Below are 26,977 nucleotides of genomic sequence, written 5' to 3' on the forward strand. Positions count from 1 at the left end.
AGATAACCCTGGAATTTGTTTCATTTTCTCTGCTTTAGACTCCATTTCTCTTCCAAATTACAGGTCTTTATTGTCATTTCCACAGACAACATCCACAGTATCTAAACACAACAGAAGCAAGAGGCTTTCAAAATCACATATTATAAACTAATGTAAATTTGAGTTTGCCAATAAAATCTTCATATTTTCAACAGCTATATTAATGTTTAAAGAGACAGACCCAAACAGGATTTTCCACAGATGATGAAAATGCTCTCAAATAAAATAAATATGAAGTCAGCCTGTTGTCTTAATAATAATGTATTAGATTCTCATGATCATAATATAGATACACGTAGGGTTTCAAATTGCACCTGTTTACAGAGCTGGCAAAGGTAGAAACTCTGTAAAGATTTCCATTTTCTTCTATTGCCGGTGAATTTTGAAGATGCAAATGAAAGTGAGGTTCTAGTTCCCAGTCGTAGATAGCCATCCATAGTAAAGAGACTCCAAAATCTAATAAAGAGATACAAAAGCCGAGCTCAAAAAAAAGAGAACAAATTACAAACAGGTGCAGAAAGCTGACTTGTTCCTTGCCAAAAAATTCATAAACCTGTCTGGGTTGCATTGTAAAATACAGAACTATACATACATGTACATCAGAAACTCAAATTTTAGTCCTTAAAAGTGGTAATAATTGAAAACTTTATTTTAACCTTGCTCTCTTACTCTTAAGTGAAACCTTTAGAGATTGTATGGAGGACCTCAGGTAATGTCTTCTGAGAAAAGAAAAGGGCAAAGCAGAAAGCTTCTTAAAGATGTGCTACATGAACAAAGGGCTCTGAGAGTAGTGAAGAAATAACTTCCCTATGATTTCTTCATTATTTTATAAATTAAAAATTATAAATAAAACTAAAAACTTGGTTCAAACTGTTGGGTAGGAATTGGGATTTTTAATCAGTAAGTGACAACATTGCAGTAGGATCAATGGGGACAAGCTCTTCATAAGTTTGTCATAAAAACAGCTGAAAGCTGTTTCTCTCTTTTGGAGTATTCTAGAAATTAAGATGGGGTAAATAGCCAAGATTACTAGCTCTCCTCTTTAAAAAGGAAACAAGTGGTGGAGTTCATGTGACTGACCTGCCAGGGATGGCAGCTCTCAGTCCATAAAGCTGGCCTGTTTCCATATACTCCGTAAAAGCACCGTGGTCAGAGAAAGAGTAACCAAGGTAATTCACTGCCATATTATGGCATTAATTGTTTCTCCTTCAACATACTGGTTTCATTAGCAAGTACTTCTAGTTAGAACAACCTAACATATGCATAGCAGATCCAGGCCCAGAAATATGTTACTGGTGAGTTTCATCATTATTTTAAATAGAAATTTTTAGGATAATTTAGTGATTCATTCTTTTCATTTTTGGTTTTAATTTCTTTTGAACATAGAATGCATATACTATCTCTGTCTAAAAAAAGTGTGTTTTCTAATTGTAAGTATGTACGGAACGTTGAACAAAATGAAAAAGACTTCTAAATTGTAGTTCATTTATTATGGATGGCAGATAACTTTATACTGTACCTCTTTAGTCATTACGAAATGCAATGTTAAAGCTAGTCAACATTAATACTTGAAAGAGTCTCACTATTCTTTTCTCTATCTTATCACTGACATTTAATGGCACCAGTATTGCTTTTTCTTTATGGTGAGAATGGGAAAAAGAAGCTTCCTGAAAGAATAAACATACACTGAATTGTTCATTCACCAATACTTCAAATTGCTTCTCATTCTTTATATTGTTTCCCACTTGTTATTGTATCCATAATACTTTTCAAATTCTCATGCAGGGCATCTGATGCACTTCACAGTTACTGCCAAAGGAAAACTAAATTTACTACATCAAGGTATTGAACAGCGGGAGGGTGAGGGTTAGCGGCTTTGTTCAGCTTTAGTCATTCTTTTCCCAGTTCAATTTCAGACATTATGTTACAGTGGTATATGTATTGTATTCACTGGCAAAAGCCTCTAGCCCACACAGCATTTCAGGCAGATTAAAGACAGAGTAGTTTAGTCACAATGCATCTTTCTATGTGGTGAGACAATCGTTAGCACGTACTTCTTTAATGCAAGTTCTGATAACACACTCTAAAATGTGACTTAATTTTGTCATAGAAAAGGAAGCATTGAACAAAACCCCTAAACATCAAAACACAACACACACAAGAAATTATGATAATTATTTCACCCTTATATTTATAAAATACAAGGGTCTGTTTCTGGAGTAAAACTGCATTAAAATATCCTGTATTTCCAGAATGGGTGGTAAGGTCCATCTGTTTTTATGGGTATGGAATGAAGTGAAGAGGAAAAGGTAGTTCTGAGGGAAGAAGTAAGGCTATGCCACACAGCATAACTTAGTTCTCTTACATCTCTCATAAATTACTTTTAGTCACGTTAGCAGGGATTACAGTGAATGTTTATGTACACTACAGTGGTGCAAATACTGTGATTCCCGGATGGGAGATCAGTGGGCAACCAAAACAAAGGTAGAGTACTCATCTATAGAAGCTAGAACATCAACTGACTTCTCAGTCAGCCATTATGTGAGACTACATACACAAAAATAAGAGACAACATGTTTTCAAGTTAAATTAAATTTCACCTTATACCTATACAGTGGACTATTAAAAATCATCAACTTGATAAAATGTAACATATGAACTGTTGCATCTCCTGTTTTAAGCCACCTTTTTGCCTCCTCTCTTTTTTCTTTTATATAAATTTCTGCTCAATATATATGGCTGAACTATATTTTAAGTTTCTTCTTAATTTCCCAGTGTCATGCTATTTCTCCTTTGAGTCTGGTTCCTCAAGTTCCTTATTTGTTCTAAGTTGCCTTTATTTGTTTTTCTCAGTCATGCCCATTTATTGCTCTTCTAGCTTGAATCATTTATCTTTTTACCTGTTGATACTTGCTCCTTTTCTGCTTTTATTCTTCCTTTTCCTTTACAAATCTTTCATGCTACCAACCATGCATCAAAGAAAAAGCAGTCTAGTGAAATCTCCACTAAATTGTGGTCATGTACAAAAGAGCAAAGTTTACTTTGCAGTTCCCTATTCCTTCAGCTTTCTAGATAGGGATGTCTTCCAGTCAAAGCATAAGAGTTATATCTTAACCTTATTTAGCCCTGCTCTTCTTATAGAAAGTAGTCTGAAGTGATGTGGTCCAACTGATGCGGTAATGACATCCTTGGTTCTGAATTCTACGTGTTCCTAAATTTTTCAGGCTTGGGTAGTGCCATATGACTGCTCCTAGTTCATAATTTCTCCAGTTCATTGCCTAATCACCGACTCCTATCCGGAGAGAACAACCTGCTCTCAAAACCAAAAGTGGTTTATTACCTCTCAATATTTCTGTAGTTCACTTAAAATTTCACTCATGTCTTCAGCAGAGACATCCCTATAGTAAGTCTGCATGCAAATAATCCTTGGAGCCATGCTGTCTGAACAAACTATCTGTCCACTTATCTTCTTAAGGTTTTTAGCCAAATAAAATTTCTAATTTTGCCTCCAGAGGTTTTCCAGAGCTCTCCCAAATCTTTTCAGCTTGTAAAAGTAATCCACTATTAAAATCTTCCCTCCATGAATAAACTTGATGAACAGCAGATTGGCACTGCGCTTGAAAACAGGAAGCAAGCGCAAGAGCTTCTCCTTTAGGGAGTTAAAGTCCTTCCTGCCTCTCCACTTACCCCAGCTGGTCGTCTATTTCTGAAAATGAAACAGCCTTTCTGCTTTGAGTGGAGTTCTCTCTTAAACAGAGATAGATACACACACACTCAAAACTTCTCTGTAAAAATCAGAAATTTTCAATAATTGCCAATTTTGACAGAAGTTGACTTGAGAAAAAATAGAAAGGAAGTTGTCCGATAATGTAAAAAACATCCTGTTTCAGTATTTTCAGATTTTTTTATTTCCAAATTTCTTTTTGAAAACTATATTAGAAGGCTAAAGTCTAAACCAAACACCTTATTATTTCTTAAAATCAAAACTTTGAACAGATCTGAAATCCTACTTTTATAAAAAAAATGTCTGAATCCAACTCAAAATGCATTTTGAAGTTACAGAATTCCCTTTGGAAAAGAAATGTCATGGTTCTGAATGTTATGTAAATCACTATCTGTCATTTTTTGATCCAATGTTCATGGTAGAATCTTGAAAAATTCTATGCTAACAACATAATCTGCTCATTTTCTTCACTCAAGCTGGAGATTACTGTTCAAAATGAAGGTTACAGGAAAAGTTATCAGTAAAAATAGCATTTTCAAATAGACACAGATATATTCTTCTGACTGGCAGAAGCTGTTTCAATTCTTGTCAACCAAAGGAGAAAAGTAGGAGTTGCATGCTGAAGAGTATGACTTTACATGAAAAGGCAACAAAATGTGTGCCTATCTCATCTTGTGGAAGACCACTCTTGAAGTATAGCAATCCTCTGCAGGCTATTTACTTTGGCTTTGCTATGCACTCTGGTATCATGCTAGGAGACCTAATTATACCAGAGGGATTCTTTCAAAGACTGAATAGCACAAAAAAATAGAAAGCATTTTAAATATAATTCAGAAAAGCATTCTCATTTCAAATACTTTTTCAAATTTATGTCTCACTCCTCATGAATTCTGGAAATCTGTATTAGTGGAACTCAGTTCTGACACTGAGTTATACTGTCCTAGATATACAGTGATGTTCTCTCTAATTCAGTTTTCCTTTTGGACTCTACATTCTTACACGCACTTACATGTATACGTATGCACACACAAACACATGCACACAAAGACACTACTTACACAGGTTTACCCTAATTTTGCCTTCTCTGCGGTTATCATCACAATTATCCTTCTGCGTTTTCCTACCCTTACATTAGGACCCCATCCATCACAGATCTGTTGTCAAAGTGTTTAAGCTTCCAGATTCAGACGTACGTCTAAGCAAAGAAGAAAAGGGAAAAAAAAAATACTGCTGATACTATAGCATTCATAAACCTTAGCAAATTCAAAACATTCAGCAAACTGCTATTCTTTGGTCATATTATGCAGACATAGAGAGAATCTTTGAGAGACAAAGCCATCAAAACAATCTGCAAACTGTGTGACAGAAGTATTGAGAAATCATCAAAACAAACAAAACAAATAAGAAAGGGGAAAAAAAGAAAAATAAAGAAACAAAATAAGACATAACTCTTGAGAACTCAGAGTTCCCATCCTGAGATGGGATAGGCTTGCTGGGTAGTATTGGGTTGAAGTTCACTATGTTTTGCAGAAAAGTGATGTTATCACTCCTTAGACTGCTATTGTACTCATTCTCACATTTTCTTTGTCATCTTTCACACCAGTTTGCTCTTGTGGTGTGTTTGATCTTGGCTGGCTGCCAGAGGCCTACCCAGCTGCCTTCTCACTACTCCTCCTCCTCAACAGTACAAGGGGAGAAAATAAGATGGAGAAGCTCACGGGTTGAAATAAAGACATGGAGATCATTTATGAATTACCATCGGGGCAAAACAGACTTGACTTGGGAAAATTAATTTAATTTATTGCCCATTAAAAATAGAGTTGGATGGTGAGAAACAAAGACAAAAACTAAAATGCTTTCTTCCCACCCCCAATTCTTTCCAGGCTCTACTTCACTCCTTCATTCCTGCACATGTTGGCAGCTGTGGAAGTATCTCAGACAGTTTCTAATTTCTAACATAGTGGCATGATTCATATTTTAAATCATGCTGACTTCTGCTGAAAAAATGTGTGTAAAAGGCTGTTTGTGAAGTAATCTAGACTACAGATAAACAAATTAATAAATATATCAGTGTTCTGTGGGCACCATTCTGGTGGGGCTGAGGATAGGGCATAGCTGTCTTTAATTAAAAATATCTAAACTGTTTTTGCCTCATTACCAATTACTTTGTAATTAGTGCTGAGTTCCTTTATTTCACTGCCTTTCCTGGTTTAATTTCGGACCCCAAAAGCTAGGTGGTTTCTTTCCTCATAAGAAAACGTTGCACAAACATTGCCTATCATCTGTGAGGATCCTCCTCTATGACACAGCAGATTGTTGGCAGAGACAAGAGTGAACTGCATGATGACAGTAAATTTTCTGAGAATATACTTTTATTAATAATTTTTCATGATTGTATTATTAGTTTACTAGGAAACAATAGCTGTTATAACACTATTGTTTCACCACTCTGCAAAATTTGACAAATGAAAGAAAACATTAATATTTTGCAAACTATAATGAGATCTCATTCTATATAAGATTCACTTGAATTATCTGGTAGTGACCTTCAATGTTTCTGTACAGTTGCCCCTTCTGTATTCTCCTCAGCAACAATAATTATATGGTACTTGAGCCTCAGGAAACAAAGATATACATTCCAATGAGAGAAAGACAGAAATTTCTCAAAGACTGCCCTGAGCTCTGTAATGCTTTTCTTAAAAAAATAAATAATTTAAAAAAAGTTCTCAAAGCAGGATTCAGCATTCTTTTTTTTCATCAAAACAATATACTAGGAAGAGAAAGTTAATGTGCATTCTGTTCTTATGACTATACTCAAATGTCTTTGTCAGTCCCAGGAGGGTGCCTAGATCAGGAGGCCACAGCAATAAGTTTTCCTGATTTTGGGTTTTTGGGGTGAAAGGATGGGATAGACGTATATATTTCCCTTGATTCTTAACTTCTAAATGCTACAGTGGCACACACTATAAACATGTGATTCTGCTGATGACTTTTACATTTTTCATAGGCTAGCAAGTGATACTGCCTCTCCTTTCTCTGTTAGTCTTGAGGAGGTATGGGATTTAACTTATTTGTTTTTTTGAAAGCAGATAGGACTCATGGAACTTCACTTTTCTCAAAAAACTCTTTTCATTTTTGTCCAGATGAGCGGTTATGCTGGACACTGTTAGTGATAAAATTGTCCTTAAATGTTCACTTCTTCAGGATTATTTTACAGCTCAGCTTAGCACACAGATGACCTCTAACTGTTTAACCAGGCAAAAAGTAATCTAGATTGTTGATGGCAAAAATCTTCTGCAGGGTCTGATGAATTGTGACAAAGCATTTTTACAACTTTTTTCTGCTGTTTTGTTGCTGAGAAATAAGTATTTCTGCCCTTTTGTCATCCTGTTCAGATAACCTGAAATAGTGGGGATTCTTACTATTATGTAGGTAAAACTATTATGTGTAAAGCAGTATTACACACTAGGAAAAAATAAATGCATCTAACAGGACCTAATAATAATATTGTACAGGAGGGGGTGTTACCCTCTACATCAATGACCATCTGGAGTGCATGGACCTCTGCCTGGGGATGAATGAGGAGCTAACAAAGAGTTTATGGGATTAAAGGGAGGGCAGGGACAGGAGACGTTATAGTGGGGGTCCGCTACAGGTCACCCTATCAGGAAGGCTGAGAGAATGAGGTCCTTTATAGACAGATAGGAGCAGCCTCACATTCACAAGCCCTGGTCCTCATGGGGGACTTCAACCACCCCAATATCTGTTTGAGGGACAACACAGTGGGGCATAAGCAATCCAGGAGGTTCCTGGAATGTGTTGATGACAACTTCCTTCTGCAAGTGATAAAGGAGCCAACGAGGAGAGGCGATATGCTGGATCTTGTTCTCACCAGCAAGGAGGGGCTGGTGGGGAGTGTGAAGCTCAAGGGCAGCCTTGGCTGCAGTGGCCATGAAATAGTGGAGTTCAAGATCCCTAGGGCAATGAGGAGGGCCCACAGCAAGCTCACTACTCTGGACTCAGGAGAGCAGACTTTGGCCTCTCCAGGGATCTGCTTGGCAGAGTAGCATGGGATAAAGCCCTGAAGGCAAGAGGGACCCAAGAAAACTGGTTGATATTCAAGAATGACCTCCTCCAAGCTCAGGATTGATGTGTCCCAACAAAGAGGAAGTCAGGTAAGAACACCAGGAGGCCTGCATGGATGAACAAGTGAGCTCCTGGACAACCTCAAACACAAAATGGAAGCCTACAGAGGCTGGAAGCAAGGACAGGTAGCTGGGAAGAATACAGAGAAACTGTCTGAGAAGTCAGGGATCAGGTTAGGAAGACCAAAGCCCTGATATAATTAAATCTGGCCAGGCATGTCAAGGGCAAAAAGAAACGCTTCTATAGGTACATCGGTGATAAAAGGAAGACTACAGAAAATGTGGGTCCTCCCCAGAAGGGAACAAGAGACCTGATTACCCAGGATATGGAGAAGGCTGAGGTACTCAATGACTTCTTTGCCTCAGTATTCACCAGCAAGTGCTCCATCCACACCGCCCAAGATACAGAACACAAAGGCAGGGTCTAGGAGAATGAAGAAGTGCCCACCTTAGGAGAAGATTAGGTTTGAGAAAATCTAATGAATCTGAAGGTGCACAAGTCCATGTGACCTGAGGGAACTGGCAGATGAAATGGCTAAGCCACTATTCATTATATATGAGAAGTTGCGGCAGTCCAGCAAAGTTCCCACTGCCTGGAAAAGGAGAAACATAACTCCATTTTAAAAAGGGAAAAAGGAAGACCTGGGGAACTACAGGACAGTCAGTTTCACCTCTGTGGCCAGCAAGATCAGGTAGGGCACATGGTAAATAAGGAGGTGGTTGGTGATAGCCAACATGGCTTCACTAAAGGCAAAATCATGCCTAGCAAATTTGAGGCCTTCTATGATGGGGTTACAGCGTTGGTGGATAAGGGAAGACCAACTGACGTTATCTACCTGGACTTGTGTAAAGCTTTTGACACTGTCCCACATGACATCCTTGTCTATAAATTGGAGAGACATGGATTTGATGGTGTGAGAGACTGAAATGTCCTTTGACTGTCTCCAAGCTTGCTTGTGTCTGTGCAAACCTCCAAGACAAGCTGCTGCGGCCTGTGAACTGGTCTGGGCGATGTCGCCAAGAGAAGCGGGAGTGTATTGAAGGATGCACCCCCCCACTTCTTTGTGGTTGCATTGTCGGACTCCTTAGAAAAGCCTCAAAGGGGCAGACATGTACTGAGCTGGCCCTATCGTGTAGCCATTTGTGACTCTGTTGTGTAGGCCAGACACCATGCCTGCATTGCTAATGAACTGATAAGAGGCAAGCATTTCTGCCCCAGAAGCCAGATGCAGCAAAACCTGTGGGACCAAAGAAAAAAAAAAAATCTAAAGGTGAGCAGATATGCTAATCAGCGGATATGATGAACTTAAAAAGGCAGTAGAAAACTTTGCTCAGTGTGCACCCACCATCGAAGCCAGATCTGTGTGCACCCACCACCGAAGAACTAAAGACTGAGGACCAACGGGACGCCGCTGGATCCATGGTGGTGAATATTCTTGCAGCCCTATCCCGCATCCTTGCTTTATTTCTGTCTTTTCCTTCCATTCTGTCCTATCGCCACCCCTCTTTTTAGTAATAAAAACCTGTTTTGGGTATACGGCATTTGACCTCATTTGTGTCTTAATCTTGCTCTTGGGATCATATTGAAACCTCCCCCAACATTGGATTGGGACAGATGGATGCATCACTTGGTGATTAAGCAATTGTCTGGATGGTTGCACTCAAAGAGTTGCAGTCAACAGTTCGATGACCCAGTGGAAAGCAGTGACGAGTGGCATTCCTCAGGGGTCAGTATTGGGACCAGTGTTGTTTAACATCTTTGTAGACAACACAGACAGTGGGATTGAGTGCACCTTCAGCATGTTTGTTGACAACACCAAGCTACGTGGTGCGGTCAACACACTGGAGGGAAGGGATGCCATTCAGCAGGGCCTTGACAGGCTTGAGTGAAAACCTCCTGAAGTTCAAGAAGGCCAAGTGCAAGATTCTGTACATGGGTCAGGTAATCCCAAGCACATATACAGGCTGGGTGATGAGTGGATTGAGAGAAGCCCCTCAGAGAAGGACTTGGGGGTGCTACTTGATGAGAAGCTCAACATGACCCAGCAACACATGTTTGCAGCCCATAAAGCCAACCATATCCTGGGCAGCATCAAGAGAATTGTGGTCAGCATGTCAAAGGAGGGGATTCTACCCCAATACTCCACTCTTGTGAGACCCCACATGGAGTACTGTGTTCAGCTCTGGGGCCCCCAACATAAGAAGGACATGGACCTGCTCGAGCAGGTCCAGAGGAGGGTCACGAAGATGAGCAGGGAGAATGGAGCACTTCCCTGATGAGGACAAGCTGAGAGAGTTGGGATTGCTTAGCCTGAAGAAGAGAAGGCTCCAGGGACACCTTATAGCGGCCTTCCAGTATGTAAAGGGGGCCTACAGGAATGATGGGGAGGGACTCTATCAGGGAGTGTAGTGATAGGAAGAAGGGTAACGTTTTTAAACTGAAAGAGGGTAGATTTAGATTAGATACAAGAAAGAAGGTCTTCACTGTGAGAGTGAGACACTGGAACAGGTTGCCCAGAGAAGTTGTAGATGTCCCCTCCCTGGAAGTGTTCAAGGCCAGGTTGGAGAGGGCTTTGAGCAACCTGGTCTAGTGGAAGGTGGTCCTGCCCATGGCAGGGGGGTTCAAACTAGATGATCTTTAAGGTGCCTTCCAACCCAAACCATTCTATGATTCTATGAGTCTAAGAATCTATTTTGATTAGTCTGGATTTCTACATTCCCCAATCCCTCGGATACACTGAAGTGCGACATTAGATATGATTCACTTCAATTCCATTAGTCACAGGTAAATGAGCATCTTCTAAATTTATAGTCTAGGGAGGTACTTGACTGCAAGTTTTCTAGGTGAACTTCAATCTGGAAAAGCTGAAGGTGAAAAAAAAAGGAATAGAATCCTATATCACTTAAGTGAACAGTGGTCACTAGACGTTTTTCTTATAAGGGAAGTGTGATACATAAAAAATATCCATCCAAAAATACAGTAAAGAGCTTCTTCTCAGTCAGTCTTCTGCCCTTGGCACAGAGTTAAGGACCTTTACACTTCTAGATATTGGACTGACTGCATTTATCCAGACATTTGTCAGCTCTAGTTTGTGTTAGCAGAATGTACCCTGACATCTTGAAAATTGCTTAGAAATAAAAGCTTGTGAAGAACAGTTTTGTCCTTTTTATATATTTTAGAAGATTTACAGAAGCTTTCATTTGTAATCCATAAACTACACCAAAGATATTGGCTCACAGGACTCTTAATCCCATATATCCTATATTCTCTTCATTGTGATCACAAGCCATCACAAGCCGTTTTCATGCAAAATAAGCGAATGCTGAAAAAAGGTAGTTATTGTTTAATGGCGATTATTTGCCAAATAGGTGCATAATTTTGATCAAGAGAGAAAAGAAATCCAGAATTTCTTATTGCAAAACCAAGCTAATTTTTTAAGAGCATCTTAAAAATTAGTTAGGATAAGACAAAATTTTTTATTCAGTCTGACTTCAGATATTTGGAGGTTGTCATCTAAGCAGAAAATTAGTATAAGGAAATTAATTTAGGTTAATTTATTGATTAAGCTGAAGTTAAGAATCATAATGGTACTTTTCACACAGCAGCTATGTACCTTTTGAGTGAATACTTTCAACTGAGGTCATGTTATTACCAGCGAACAATCTTCAAACCTGTTTCATCACCAAAAAAACCTAATGCTGTGTTGAGTTTCAAAGACGTGTGTCAATCCCTATGCAGTTACACTTGTTTAACTGAAGCATCAATCTTATGTGATAATGAATTTAGATTCAGTCACAAGGAAGATGAGGCTTTATTTTACTGTTTGCTTAGGTAGGATAACACTGGATTTGTCCACTAGATTCTGTCCAGTTTTTTACTGAATTCAATACTGAAACAACTGTATGTGGTTTACAAGAAGTAGATGCCTTCTTAAAATCTGCTGATTCCTTATTTGGTACCCATTTAGGTACATCTGTTATTCAAGTGACAGCCACAGATGCTGATGATGCCAACTATGGAAACAGTGCCAAAGTGGTGTACAGCATTCTCCAGGGACAGCCATATTTCTCAGTGGATCCAGAAACAGGTTAGCAATTCATTCAGTCTTACTTTTTGCAATGACAGAGACAGGATACAGGGATCAAGTCACTTTTCAATTGCATTTAAATATTGGAACAGGCGTATGGTATCATATGACTTGACACAAAGCTGATATACTTTTTTTATCACAATAAAAGTGTGTCTTTTTTTGTGAAAATAATATTATTGCAGAAGAAGAACTGCTTTACTTGGTATGAATAAAACTTCTGGAAGATGACTGTTAACTCTAAAGGTCAACAGTTGAAAGGGTATAGAATATTGTAAAGGGTCTGAGGAATCATGAAAATATTAAAGCTTACTTTACACCAATTTCTAGGGATTTCATCTGTTTGTCTTTAAGGGGGGAAAAAAAAAAAAAAAAAAAAAAAAGTAGCTGGACAATTTCAGACTATAAGGTAAAAAAAAAAATCCCCAAAGGTCAATTAATTATTTCTAAAACTTTGTGATGGATTCTTGACCACTGACAATTTTTAACTCAAGATGAGTTTTGAAACTGTACTCTGATTCCAACAGCTATTAGAATTGAAGTAAGAAGTATTAATGTTTTTAAGTTGTAATGCATGAATGGAAGCCCTTTTCACTATTATGAAGGAAATCAGATATGAGACAGACAGAAGAAAATCTTGGGTAAACTTTGGTTATCTATAATGCAAAATTGGGGTTCAAAAAAGAAACAAACACCCTCCCTGCCTCTAGCTACCTAATCTTAATGCATGTAAGATTTAGCAGGCATTGCATTAGCTTGATCCTGCATGTTATCAAAGTTGTTCTGGTTTGGGAATCCAGAGTTTAAGTGCAATTGTGACCAGAATTCCTGAAGTTCCTAATCCATTGAGCATGCTCAGTTGATAGCTAATTTCCTTTAGAAACAATGTATTTTTTTAAATCCAGCAAGGGCATTATACCAAAAAGATAATGAGAGTCACATACCTACACTTTTAAAAGGTGGCATAATGATTTTGTTTAGGATTAAAGTGTTTGGGTTTTTTCCACCTTTTCCTACCTCTCTCCTTTTTATCTTTTTTCCAATTCCTTACTCAAAACATCTTTACCAGGCGTGGGCAGGGAAACAGTTCCACATGGCCATTAGCTGATGGCAGAAGGTGGTTAGGCATGCAGAGGGTTTGGGGAAGACCTGTTCTCATCTTTGGTTCTGGGATTATCTTTCATTTTAATCCCATTTGTTTTTTAATGTTACATATATAAACAAGTCTAGGTATGGTAATAAAAACCTGGTAATCCTGGAACAGACGTAAATGCCACAACCACTAGACTACAGAGGGGTTTTTTCTTTGTTTCATTCTCTTTCTAGGAGTAGGAGTTTTCCAGGCTTACCTTTTTTGCATAATAAAACAGCTTCCATATCAAGTTTGTAATCAGACCCTTCTTCTGAGAGAGGAAAGGCAGGGGTGTGAATCCTCCAAGCAAAAAAGGATGCTGTATTTAAATCCTCCCACTTCACAAGAAAAAGCTGTCATCACTTCAACCTTGCAAAGCCACCACCCTTCTAAAAAAAAAAAAAAAAAAAAAAAAAAAGCTTGGTTTTCTAAAAGAAAGCATGTGTGTGTCTACTTTCATGAAAGGTCTTTTGGACTTTGGATCCCAGGAGGACTGAGGTCACTTCTCTGTTCAGCCTATGGGATTTTTGGTTTTCTCACCTGAGGTTCCTACTCTTTTTCTGTGCTGTACAAGGGTCTGAGACATTTAAATTACATTTATGAAATTCTTGAGATTGGACACCCAAAAAAGATTTTCCAACACTAATTTTACAGTCTTGTCTAATTCTTTCATTATCTATAGTCCTAGCTGACTTACAGGGGCAACCATTGGGCATTAAAATCTATGATTTATTACAGTCCGAAAGAATGAATGCAGGGCATGTTAGAGTTCAGCCTTGTGTTATAGTATCAAAACCTCACAAGGGCCAGAGATTACATAACCCATTAAAATAATATCTGGGGATAGTAGCTGAAAAATTTCATTAAATCAACAAATATATTTATATTTTTTAATTGAAAGAATAATTAGATTGATTTAGCACATCACAGAAAATGAACAATATCTCTGTTACATTTATTTCTCCTTTTTTCTTAAAATCACATTAAATCAACCATAGATTGAAAGATTTATTGTAGTATGCCTTTTGATTGCTACAGATTAACATCTGCACAGTATATTTTACACGAATCCATTTAAAAACCCTGAGATTAATGTGGGTGGTGCTTCTTCTTTACCTCTCTGTCTCTCCTTTTTCTCTCTTCTCCAAGGCATAATCAAGACTGCTTTACCAGACATGAGCAGAGAAAACAGGGAACAGTATCAAGTGGTCATCCAGGCCAAAGACATGGGAGGCCAGATGGGAGGACTATCAGGGACGACCACCGTGAACATCACTCTGACTGATGTCAATGACAACCCGCCTCGTTTCCCCCAGAGTATGAAGCATCTAATAGTTCTGTTGTTTTCCAGAGAATCTCTCTAAAATCAGCTGTTTCACTGTCACCATCTGGGACCTTTTTTTCTCCCTTTTTTTTAGTATAAATTCTGGCCCACTGCTGTGTCTGTTTATGCTGCAGCATTATTAAGGCAAATGTGAATGTCTGCCTCAATTTTTTTAATAACAAAATATTTCTTGGAATGATACTTACTTCTCATTATTACTCTGCTTAAAGGAATGTGAGCTGTTAACAGTAACTTAGATGTCTAACTGCAGGGACTTGAAAGCCTTTAGAGTTATTTAATTACTAAATACAAGTTTCAGGTTTTGGAGACACTTTTAGTTCCACATGTTTAGGCAAGCAAATAGGTCAGCAAATTTTCTAATGTACCACCCTGCACAGGCAGAGTTGGTCAGTTGGTATGCTCTGCTGGAAGTCTACGCATTTGGTTTAGGTACCTGTAACTTGTGTTCAGCTCTTGATGTTGAATGATTTTGATAATCTAGACCAGTATAACACAATTAAGCTTTCTGAAAATAGCTCTGTAGAATAAAAAATAGCAAACAGAAAGCTGCACAATGCAGAAAGCTTCACAGTAGCATACTACAGATCCTTTCATACTAGGCCACTGGTTTAAATCCAATCCCAGATTGTTATAATCAGTGTCTGATAACTGTTGGATAGGCTGCAGATAGAAGAAATTTATAGCCTCAGTTCAAGTGCCTGCTGGAAAAATGTCCACATTATAAAATTAGAATTGCTTGTTGCTGATTAGGGACCTGACTGTTTCTCTTTACAGATTCACCAAGGACTGAACAGAGCTGATTTAGAAAACACTCTCCTGGACTTAAGAAACTTGAAAGGCACTTCAGTACCATGGCAATAAATGCACTCAGAATACTATAAACAGGTCAACCTAGAACAGATTTTTAAAAATGTTAGAAAACTCTGACAGTGTGGGAGAAAGGATTCTTGAAATTGCATATAACTTTTTTTCTCTATATTCATGATAACAGTTTGCTTTTTAAAAGAAAGGGGAGGGGAAGTACTGCAGTCCTTATGAGGAAATATAATTTGAATTCATACTTGGAGTTTACATTCTGAGAATTGCCTTCACATGGCAAACTCAAACAGCAATTTTTAACCAACCTTCCTGTTTGACTTCAGCAGGGAATACTGCTTAAACATGTATAGCATGAGATAGCCCATAATATTTTGGCATATAGGAATTCTTGAACCTAAATTAGAATAGTCTAGCACATTGAATTGTAAGCTTTGTTGCTGAATTAAATTAAATTAAATCAAATTAAATTAAAAAATAAAGAATGAAGAATTCATAGAACTGCAAAATAAATTGTCAGTCTCCACCTTTGTTCCTCATGATGCTCTTCTTTCAAGGTTTGCTGAAGTCTGAAGTCTATGGAAGTTCTTCTGATTATTTCAATAATATTTGGGCTTGGTACTTAATTATAGGGAAATTTACACAATTTGATGCCTCATACAATCTTCTCTGTAACATTCTACATCACTGAACATCACTGAAACACATTGGATGGGCTATAGAAGACCTGCTGTGGGATCTATTAAATGGTTTAATTTTAATTTTGTTGATGACCTTTCCCTCTCATTTTCTTTCTCCTCAGCAGGGTGGTTTTCAACACTTAATAACCCAGAGGGAAACATCTGGAGAATGTGATTTCTTCTTAGATAGTTCTGAAGAGGGACATACCTTCAAAGAGCTATCTAGTTCTGGAAATCTATCCTTCCAAAACCAATTATTTTACATTTTCTCTTATATGAGGCAACAAGTGAAAATGTGGCCCAAAGCAGAGAGTGAATTGCAAATGCAAGCAACAGGAGTTAATATCAAGGTATTGAAGAACTAAAGATTGATTTCTTAGAGGGACAGAAGAAAGGAAAATGGCAGAGTGCACTGTGAAGTACCGGTTGGTTAGACTTCATTAAGAAGGAACAGATTTTCCGTTTCAATTTGCTTACTGAAAGAAATCCTGGACAGTTAAAAGACGCAGGCCTAAACTAAATTTAAATGGTACCATAATGAAAATCTTAGACATTCTGAATTACATTGTACTCTAAACAAGATTAGCCATCTTGCATTCCAAAAATGCGTAGAACAGACACAGCACCACAAAAATAAGGAATGCTTTCAGATGTAAAAGCACTCAAGGGAGTTATTTATTCTGGAAGAAGTCATAAGTAACATGATTAAATCTATTCCTACAGTATTTCTGATTCACCTGCCAAAACCTTGAATTTGAACAAGCCTTCACACTTATGGTTTAGCTGCCAGGAATCCCAGCTTTCATTCCATTTTCATCCTGGTTTAAGGGAATAATATGCATTTTAGTCTCTGTGGATTGCAGCCAGACAGTCTACTACTGAGTTTTCACTTACAACCTCGAATTTGTAACAGCAAATAAAATTTAGCATCAAGTATTATCTTCCATTTTGTTACACATTTATACAACTATAAGGTATTTGCAGTGACAGTCTTCTGTTCTTCGTCTGTACCATTGGGGATGGAAACTCATGCAGCACTCAGAAGTTTGGTATATTCCTTGTACTTAAAAAGAACCTTCATGACCCTTTAAGTGTCTTAAAAGAAAGCAAAGTACATGTAAATACAGGAAATAAGCTAGTTGCAAGAAAGATACTTAACTGTACTTCACTGCAAGTCAAAATAATTTGTACAATTTAAATCTTGTAAGGTATTTTTTCCAATGCTACTATTTCACTCAGTAAATTAATATTAATTTACATGAGAAAACAGATTAAAATAAATACCAGATTCTGGAATGTCACATGTAAAATGATGAATATATCAGATTTTTTTACATTTTCTTAGTAGCATATAACTGAAAATACTGATTTAAAACCATTTATGTCTTGCTAGTGATGAAAGGTCTTCATTGTCTTGTTCTGACTGGTCAAGAAAACCATCTGATTATTACTTTTTCTGCAAGAGTATGTCTTTATAATTAGATCTTTATTGCAAGTGTTGTCAACAAATACATCTAAATTCACTTTTCATACATGTAGGCAAGATTAATGTGCAATCAGAATTCTTTCTAGCAAACCTTGATTATAAAAACATTAAATGAAACCAACCATTAAAAGAGCATAAAAAGTATATGCAGAGTAAAGAAAATCTGAATGTATCTGCATTTCAATTAACTATAGCAATTAAAATGAACCTGTATCCAATGCTCTTTACCATGACTCTTTAGTATGTATTACCAATAATGGATGAATGGATTACTTTCACACAGAACACCTACAAATCTTGAATACATCTTTTAAAAGCATAAAATAAAAATGTCTATTCTATTTTAGTCACTTTCTAAAATACAGACTGGTTTCTACAACTCTTGTGCCTTGAGAAAACAAAACAAAATCCCCTGCTACTTCTAAATATATCTGAGAACATTTATAGAAAACTGGGAGAAAAAAAAAAAGATATATACACTGTTAAATTATCAAGGTTAGAACTGGTGCCTTATTGTCGAGCTTCTCTGTTCCTTATAGCTGAAGAACACCAAAAAAAAAGTAAAAAACATTAACAGCACAATCCTAAATGGCTTTGAAGAATCACTTGAAATTTTTGTGACAGTTTGTCAATCAATTCCAAAACCTGTTTTAAAGTTTAGTATGATGACTAACATCATTTTCCTTACAGCGTTTCAAACTTCAAGTTATTTAAAAGATCCAGGTGAAATTGAAGATGTTTATTATTCAGAAGAACAAAGCTTCTCAGAACAGTAAATGCTTGATTTTGCTCTTCCAGGCACCTACCAGTTCAGCTCTCCTGAGTCTGCACCACCTGGGACTCCTCTTGGCAGAATTAAAGCCAATGACCCCGATGTGGGTGAAAATGCAGAGATTGAGTATAGCATCTCCAATGGGGATGGATCAGACATGTTTGATATCGTCACTGACAAGGACACACAAGAAGGGATTATAACTGTCAAAAAGGTTTATTTTTTTCTCCCTCTCTTTTATATGTACTTAGTTCTCCAGGTGTTACAGTTATTTTTCTTTTCCAGGGAAGGGAAGGGTAGATCTCACAAGGGGTCAGGCTGCCAAGAAGTTGTATTAGTTTTGTTCTTCGCTTTCTTCAGCAGATACCTGTTATTTTCAAGTCTTGAGGGAAATTTACTGGCATGCCACTTCACATAAAGCAATATTTCAGTGGCTGCTGTCTGTTCGATACATATACTCTCACACACAGTACTTTCAAATTAGGGCTGTGAAAACCTGGAGGGTTCAGTTCACAGCGGGATTTGTCAGCTGAATGATGCAGTAAGGCTCACAGGGTTGGAGGCTCACCTGAAGTTTGATGAACTTACATCTCCAAGGCTAAATTGTCCCTCTCTAATCTGTCCAAAATTCAGGTATCTCCAGTACCTAAAACCTGTCTTGGTTTAAGTCCAACCTTGGTGAAACTTAAGTTGTTACACATTATGTCAATGGCAGTTCAAAGAGCAAAGACATCAGCAGATATTCAATTCAAAATACCACCTCTGACATCTATTGGTTACTTTTTAGTGTTCAGACTGTTAAACTCTGAACATTATTTTTGGTTCTATTCTGACTGAACATATCAGGAACAATTAATAGATATCTACATATATATAATATAGATCTATACACACATATTTGGAAACATGTATATTTATGTATGTGCATGCTTATATATGTGTGCACGTATGAATGTACATATATGCATATATGGATATGCATAATATAAATGTCACATAGATTGGAAATCAGACTTCATGGGGTTTTTTTTCACTCTGGAACAAGGAGGCCAGGGACAGGTCTGAGTTGCTCCTGATGCAAAATATTCAAGGGTAGATGGTAATGGGGGAGGAGTAAGGAAAAGGATATAGGACAGAGAACATTTAAGAGATGGGATAATTGCTCTTGTTCCTACCAATGAGATGAGACAAATAAGAACTTTAGCAACTCCTACTTGTGGATTGACTCCAACTTCCCTGTTTCTTTCTCTCTATTTTTCTATAGATTGACCCCTCCTGGTTTTCCAGGAATCTGAACAAGTAGTAGGTAGAGGGATCATAATTACCTTGCTGCTCTGTAATACTCTTTATTTTTCTTAAACCTAGAACAAACCCTAATATACTCCATCTTCTCCAAGATGTATTAAATTTTAGAGCTTTTACTCATAAAAATGCCTACACTTCTAATTCAGCATTATAAAACTGACTTACATTTATTGTAAAATGACAAAATTTCTTTTTTATTATTATTTACTCCCCAGCATCTGGATTTTGAAAACAAGATGTTATACACCTTAAGAGTGGAAGCAACCAACACTCATCTTGATCCTCGTTTTCTTCAGCTGGGGCCATTCAAAGACATGGCTTTGGTCAAAATTTCTGTGGAAGACATAGATGAGCCTCCAGTGTTCAGCAGACCCTGGTATTTAATAGACGTAGATGAAGATGTCAAGGAAGGAAGCGTTATTGGGCAGGTTGTAGCCCAAGATCCAGATATAACAAAGAATGCAATAAAGTAAGCCACAATATAAAATGCTTTAGATGTGGGTAAAGTCTCATGCACAGAGTGATGAGAGTGCAATGTAATAGGGGGCCACTTGAGTAATCTGAAAAGTGTCAAGCAGAGAAATATTTATGGGAGCTTGTGTATGTAACAGTATAGTTATATAATTATTTTGTAGTTAACAGTGCAGAGTATGCTTCTGAATGACAGCCTATAGGCACCAGGTAAAAAGAAAGGAGAGATCAGCATTTAACTGGCATCATGTTCTAGTACTTTCACCAAACTCTTCATAACATTATGCTTTTATACCATGTTTCCATCGTCAAACTTATGTAAAAATGATGTATTTCAAAAAACTTACTTAAAATGCTGTATTTCAATTCTCTTTGCTGGTTGACAGCAGTCAGCCTTCTGTACCTTCATAATTCCCTAAACATTACATTGTCTACCATGTTCCATAGTTTAACTATTTTATGATCACATTATATTAAATAAGAAATGATTGTGAGAAAGTCATAGCAATTATAAGTAAGAGTTCAATGCTGTGAAACTGCTGTAATTGTTAGCCATCTGCTATTATTATCTGCAGTAACAAACACAGCACTGAAATCTGTGTATTTATCATGCAACAGATTAGGAAACTTGATTTCTGCATTTCTGAACAAGCCTATCATGCCCCGCAGCAGTACAGTTTGAGGTAGGAGGTGTGAGAGGAGGAAGAAAATAAAATATTTTTAAGTAATCTATGTATTATAAAATCTCAATTTATACATTGTGACTGGTAACTACTAGATTAATTAAAAAACACCTGTAAAATGAATTTTTCCTTGCTGGAAAACAACCAATAGCAAGTGTCATAAAATAAGATTTTAAGAACTTTCATCTTAAACAGCAACTAATCCAAAGATTTTTATGGTGATTTTGATGGTCCTTGTGACATCTCAAAAATATCTTGTTATAAACTGATACTTAATTATATCTGCAATGTGTGTCCTTTGATGACTGAGTTCTCCAAGAAACAATTAATTTGCAAAAAAATTATTTAAGAATGTTCACTTCTAGTTGTTATTCCAGCATTCACTTTATAAGCTAAAATGTAATTTCAAATGTTAGTCTAACAAACTGCCCACATAGTTTGCTCTTCATCCAACTCACTAGTCTTAAAAAATTGTTTCTCAGTATTTGTAACATGCCACACTCCTCAGGCAGCTACAGGAAAGCTTAGCTAAACTGTAAAGGAAACATTCTTGATTAACCACATTTAAAATTAGAAAACTTTTAGAGATGGCTGTGAGCTAAACTAGAAACTGTAACAGGAGATGCTCAGTTGTACTGTACCTTGACAGATATTCTGTGGATCGACACACTGACCTTGACAGAATATTCAACATCTATTCAGGAAATGGATCCTTATTCATCTCAAAGCCACTTGACCGGGAAGAAACTCCCTGGCACAACATCACTGTCATAGCAACTGAAATCAGTAAGTTCGAGATCATTTATCTCACAAGAACATTAGAACTGAGAAAAGACTAAAATTCTACAGTATCTATTATTTACCTTGTTTCATTGGTTTTGACCTTCTTCAGATATTATCAATAGACAGAGTATCTTTAAATGCACATCTAAAAATTTAATTTACTACTTTAGGATTATCTTGTCCATTTATGAAAAGTTAATATGGAATTCTCAGGCTCAACAAAACCAGGTACAGTATATGTTAGACAAGTTAACTGGTTCCTTGAGAATTCTCAAGAAATAATTTGGTGCAGGGGTGATGCACTCAGGCTTTATCCTAAGCTAAGTCTTTGGGAAAATCCTTGGAAAAAAAGACGGCCATGACAGACAAATAACACATTGTCAGAATGACCACTGTAAACAGGGGAAGAAATAATGCTTTACATCAACTGCTTTAACTTATCTCAGGAAATTGTTTCATTTGTAGCCAATACTAGAGGAAATTCTTTCCCCTCCATGTCTGAAGCAAATGCTAGCCCTAAGACTTTCACCTGGATTCTTCACATTCTGTTGGATCCTTTTAGATCTGAATGTCTCTTGTCTGCCTTTTCTTTCCAGCCAACAGAGTGAGAGGGGAAACAGAGACACTGGTTTTAGGGAACAACTTTCCTCCCTTCCTTCATTCTCCCTATAGATTCCCCAGGAGTCTATGTGCTTAACAGTCTGGGAATCGGGTAATATGAAGAGATTATATATATCCCCGTAAAGACTGATACCTTTTCCTCATAAATGCTTTTTCATTGTTTAGTCAAATATGGTCCCCATTTTCAATACATGTACTGCAAAATTCATCTCCACTGATAGATTAACCTTGGTGGTCAAATTTGTGAACACCAGTTGATGATAGCATCCTTTTTTTGTTTTGGTTTCTACATTTTGGAGAGAAAGGAAAACTTTGGGTTGGTTGTGGGGGATTTTTTGTGTTGTTGTTGACTGATGCTGTTTAACTGTTTTACTGATTTGAACAAGTAAATGCTATTGACAGCTCAACCTCAAGAAACAGCTTTTGTAATGAATCATTTACTGCACTAATGTATAGAAGACAATAATAACTGAGTGATCTGGTTTTAATGCAAATAAATTTAAGTATATTTTATATTATTTCAAAATACATATACTATAATAGATTAACTTGTTTCAAATATAAATAGGGCTTTTGGGCTTTTATGTGTATGGAATATATGTCAGTAGGAAATGAAATATAATTGCTTTAGTATAATCAAGAAAAATTAACATTTCTTATGTATATTGGAAAAAAAAGATTAGATATTTTCAGGTCTTTTCATAGACATAGACTGTAAATGCTTGTATTGTAATATTAAAAATTTTCTTGTTTCAGATAATCCTAAACAAAGTAGCCAGATACCTGTCTTCATCCGGATTTTAGACATAAATGATCATGCACCAGAATTTGACAAATACTATGAAACATTTGTTTGTGAAAATGCAAAAGCAGGACAGGTAAACAAATACTTATGTCACTGAAGAACTTGTAATGAAACTATCCTGGAATAAAATAATGAAGACTTCAACATATATTAATTTGAACAACTGCAAAGCAACTCAGCCTCTTTATTTCCTACCTTCTACAAAAACTAACAACTGATTCAAAAAAGGAGGAGATAAAAGATGCAGGATTTTACCCTAGTATAATAATATAGCATATAATACAAATCATACTTTAAGGTGTTTTTTCATTCCTACTGTCAGAAAATGTTTTTCAGAACTAGTTATACATAATGCTATAAAACCCTTTATACTGTTTGATAATTCCATTTTTTTCCACATTTTTTTCAAAGCCTTAGTTAATGTAACCACATCTTCAAGTACACAAAGCAAGAAAATCTTTTGTTATGCTTCGGTAAAGGAGATATGAAAAATAAACTTTTGCAAGTTAAACTTCAGTTTGGAATTGAGTTGAATTTGGTCAAAGCTCTTGTATATACCTTTCTAAATTATCTCAGCAATTCTGTAATAATCTAAAAAGACAATAACAAGATTTCTAGAGAAAATAAAGTGATAACTGGGATCTGAGAAAGGAGACAGACTAATGGAACTCAGAGCCAGGATTTTATAGAAATCTTTTAATATTACTGCGGCTATAACCAACATCTATTTATGCTAATGCCAGACAGCCTTTCAGTTTCAAATCCTGTGAAGAAAGATGTATGATTTGCTGGCTTTTAGTTCTCAAATTATTTACCAAAGAACTGGATTTAATAACAGATTTTGTACCTTGAGATTGTCTTTCAAGTATGGGCCTAAGTCCATGCATGAGCCTCTTCTCTAGACTAATGTATTTCTGAGTGGAAGAAAAAGCTTGAGATCATTATTTTTGTTAGCACAAATCTGAGTGTGTTCCTACTCTAGTGGAGAGAGGCCAGGACGGAACCTTAAACTCAGCTTAGTTCTGTCCTTGTGTCTCACTAGTTTTATGCTGACATCATCCAACAAGGCTGATTTTCTTCATAGAAAGTATGTGGAAAGGATCTGAATGTAGGCTATTTTGTTTGTTCTTAGAGCACAGTGATCATACAACACTCAAAGGCTTTACAGGGCTGGGGTATATGGATATGCATCAGGAAGCATGCTCATGTTTTCACTTGGTTGCTGCCCAGTGTTGTATTTAACATAGTCATGGGAGTTGCCCTGAAAGTAGCATAGATGTTCCCTGATATGAGTCTAGAATTTCAGGTCCTGCAGAACTCTAGACAGAGCAAGAACATGCAATTTACAAGTTGTAATTCAAATGATGTTTTATGAATGGTTTAACAGATTAAAAAAAAAAAAAAAAAAAAAAAGGAGAGAACAAAAAAGGGAGAAAAAGTGGATTGGTGGGTTTTACATTCAATTCTACTTATTTTTCATTCATTGCACCTGATACTGGAATTTTTGTAAGTGGGTTAGAAAGACAGAGGATACTTTGAGTGAAATCACTTGGCTTTGAAGAGGTACTTGACCATTATTTTAATTCTTTTTCAAGAAAGTCTTAATATTTTTGATGCAAATTATATAAATAGAGGAATATGCATATAAAAGGCAGTGATTAATTAAATTAAAACAATGAAGAAATATCAGAAAAATTAACAAGGAACACCTTCCAAAACAACTGAGGTTTATGATCACAACATTGTGTCTTAACCAGTGACATAAACTGTCACACAAGAATACAGTTCAAACCTTATAAAATGAGAAAAAAGTCCCTAAACTTCTGGTTATTTTACACTCATAGTTTTGTTTTATCTTTATCTAACATCTTTATCTTTATCTATCTATCATGTTTTTACACATAGAATAAATTCAGATAATCCTAGTCATTAATTTCAAACACTGGCATATGACCTAAATTCTGTCTGTGCAACAAAATCTCTTTGCACAATATGAAATTGAGACAAATAAAGCTTAAAATCTCAGTATAATGACTGATAGCGAAGTGAGTGATGTACTCTGATTGTATAACACAAAGGTTCCAAAGCTTACAAATTAAGATTTCATTGAAATTAATCATGTGCAATTTTATCAACCGGCAAGCACAGGTTTTGTCATATATTTGAACCAAGTTCAATCCAGGCATACTGCTTGTCAGTTTTCTTAAATTTCCATCTAGTCTAGCATACTTGATGAAATATCCATTAATGTATAAAATTTCATTCACCTTTCTGGTAAATTCTGTGTTTTCCTAACAACAGAGATGACAGAGGCCCATTAGATAGGCATATGGTTTTTCAGACCTCCCTTACATGTGGCATACCAATTTAATTTCAGAGATTATTTTCCCTCACTGGAAAAATAAAAAAAAAATACTAGAAGGACAGTGTGCATTAAGTGTAGCTGCAGAAGAATGAGAGATCCAGATTGTTCTTCTATTTGTTAACAATTGGGTTCCTCTAGACAGGCATCTGAGTTCACATCAGGACATTTACATATAGTTGACTTAGTATTTCAGAAAACAAGTTACCTTTATCACATGAGACTACTTTTATTTTGGTGCCTAAAAAGTAGCAATGACTACAGAGATACAAACTTGAATATTTTGGCCAAGGATGCTAAATTCCAGATAACCCATATTTTTCATGTTTAGCAGTCCCCCTATAGTACAATAAAGATATAGAATCATGTTGTGTTCATTTAGGACTACACCTTATTTTAGAGATCACCTAAAGCAGCTGTCTTATTAGGATCATTATTGCTTCTTAACAGATCACAGCAGTGCTTCTACTGCTTCTACATCTGGTGCCCATAGCAGGAGAGCCAGATTGAGAAGATAAATACATTTAGTTAATTTCTAATTCTTTTTTTTTTTTTTTTAATCGGGCCCAGCTATTAATCACACTGCTCTCTAAATCTCAGGTGCATCAGGAAGCAGTCAGAATAATCAAATATTGCTCTCTGTCGCCAAGCGACATTACTCATTCTCAACATCAGCAGATATTAGAGGCTGCATTCATTGTGTTTTTCAGATAGCCTTAGGAGGGTCAGAGGAAAGAAAATCCTACAGTTTCTCCTCCTCCCCTGCTACTCTTTTGTCTCCAAACAACAACGGTATGGCTGTGGAGAAACATTATCACTAGAAGTGCATAAACAACTATGTTCATTAGTCTGGAACAGATTTGTTACCATGCAGTCCCATTCCACTGGCTAATACACAGGCTAAAGAGGAGTATGACACAGCTTTCCTCTCGCACAATTTAGAAATCTCTAATCCTTTGATGGCGCTCTAGAGCCCCAGGGACTGTTGTGGGGAAGGCTCTGGTACAAGTTCTCTTATGCCCTTGTCACAGGAATTAATTGGGTCTTTTTAGCTGGATTAGAGGATGAGTCTTCTCCATGGAAACCAGGAAGATTTACTTGAAAAGGAGACTGATTTAACTGAACAATTTGCTAGTAACAATTTAGCTAATTTCAACAGCCATCAATAATAATATTTAAGAAAATAACCCGGGTAGCTTTTTTTGCAGTGATGCTGTGTTCTTTCCTGCCATTCAGGGGCTCTCAGGCATCAGAACAGAGAAAGAATTTGTCTCTTCCATCAAAAAGCTGGCAGATTTTTCTTTTCATTAGCCTCCATACTCCCCCTCCTTTTTTCAGATGAAGCACACAGAGATTACATTTTTCATGTAGCCATTGTTTATACATTGTAGCTGCCTTCTCTAGGTAGACACCTATTGTCTTGATTTAGGGAGACCCATGCTAGCAATCTGTCTCTGTTTTGAAGTAGGAATTGGAGATCAAGGGAGAATTTTCCAACTTCTGATAAGCTTTCAGTCCTGCTTTAAAACTGTCAACGCATTTGTGGAACAGAGCCAGGACTTCAAAACCAAAGTGGTTTGCATTACCAAACATGAAGCTTTGTTAAGCAGTAGTAATTTTAGAACATTTCTTTGGACTTAAGGAATCAAGATCAAAGGTCTATTCAAGTTTATACACATATGATGGAGGCTGCTTTCTGCAGCTAGCACCATACATGTGT

The 26,977-nt window shown here is 36.7% G+C and overlaps 1 protein-coding gene across 3 annotated transcripts in view; it reads left to right on the plus strand.

Annotated features, from left to right (window-relative positions):
* Positions 1 to 26,977, plus strand: part of CDH9 (cadherin 9) — a 79,247-nt gene that overhangs the window by 43,254 nt on the left and 9,016 nt on the right. The window contains exons 3-8 of one of the 3 annotated variants that reach the window (XM_074893001.1): positions 11,877 to 11,996; positions 14,278 to 14,445; positions 18,254 to 18,441; positions 19,748 to 20,001; positions 21,336 to 21,472; positions 22,784 to 22,968. In XM_074893001.1, coding sequence (XP_074749102.1) covers positions 11,877 to 11,996; positions 14,278 to 14,445; positions 18,254 to 18,441; positions 19,748 to 20,001; positions 21,336 to 21,472; positions 22,784 to 22,968 — 1,052 coding nt within the window. The remainder of the gene's footprint in view (positions 1 to 11,876; positions 11,997 to 14,277; positions 14,446 to 18,253; positions 18,442 to 19,747; positions 20,002 to 21,335; positions 21,473 to 22,783; positions 22,969 to 26,977) is intronic. The other 2 variants (XM_074893012.1, XM_074893023.1) reach the window with 2 other exon arrangements.

The sequence above is a fragment of the Strix uralensis genome, chromosome 1, assembly GCF_047716275.1.
Source record: "Strix uralensis isolate ZFMK-TIS-50842 chromosome 1, bStrUra1, whole genome shotgun sequence".
NCBI lineage: Eukaryota > Metazoa > Chordata > Aves > Strigiformes > Strigidae > Strix > Strix uralensis.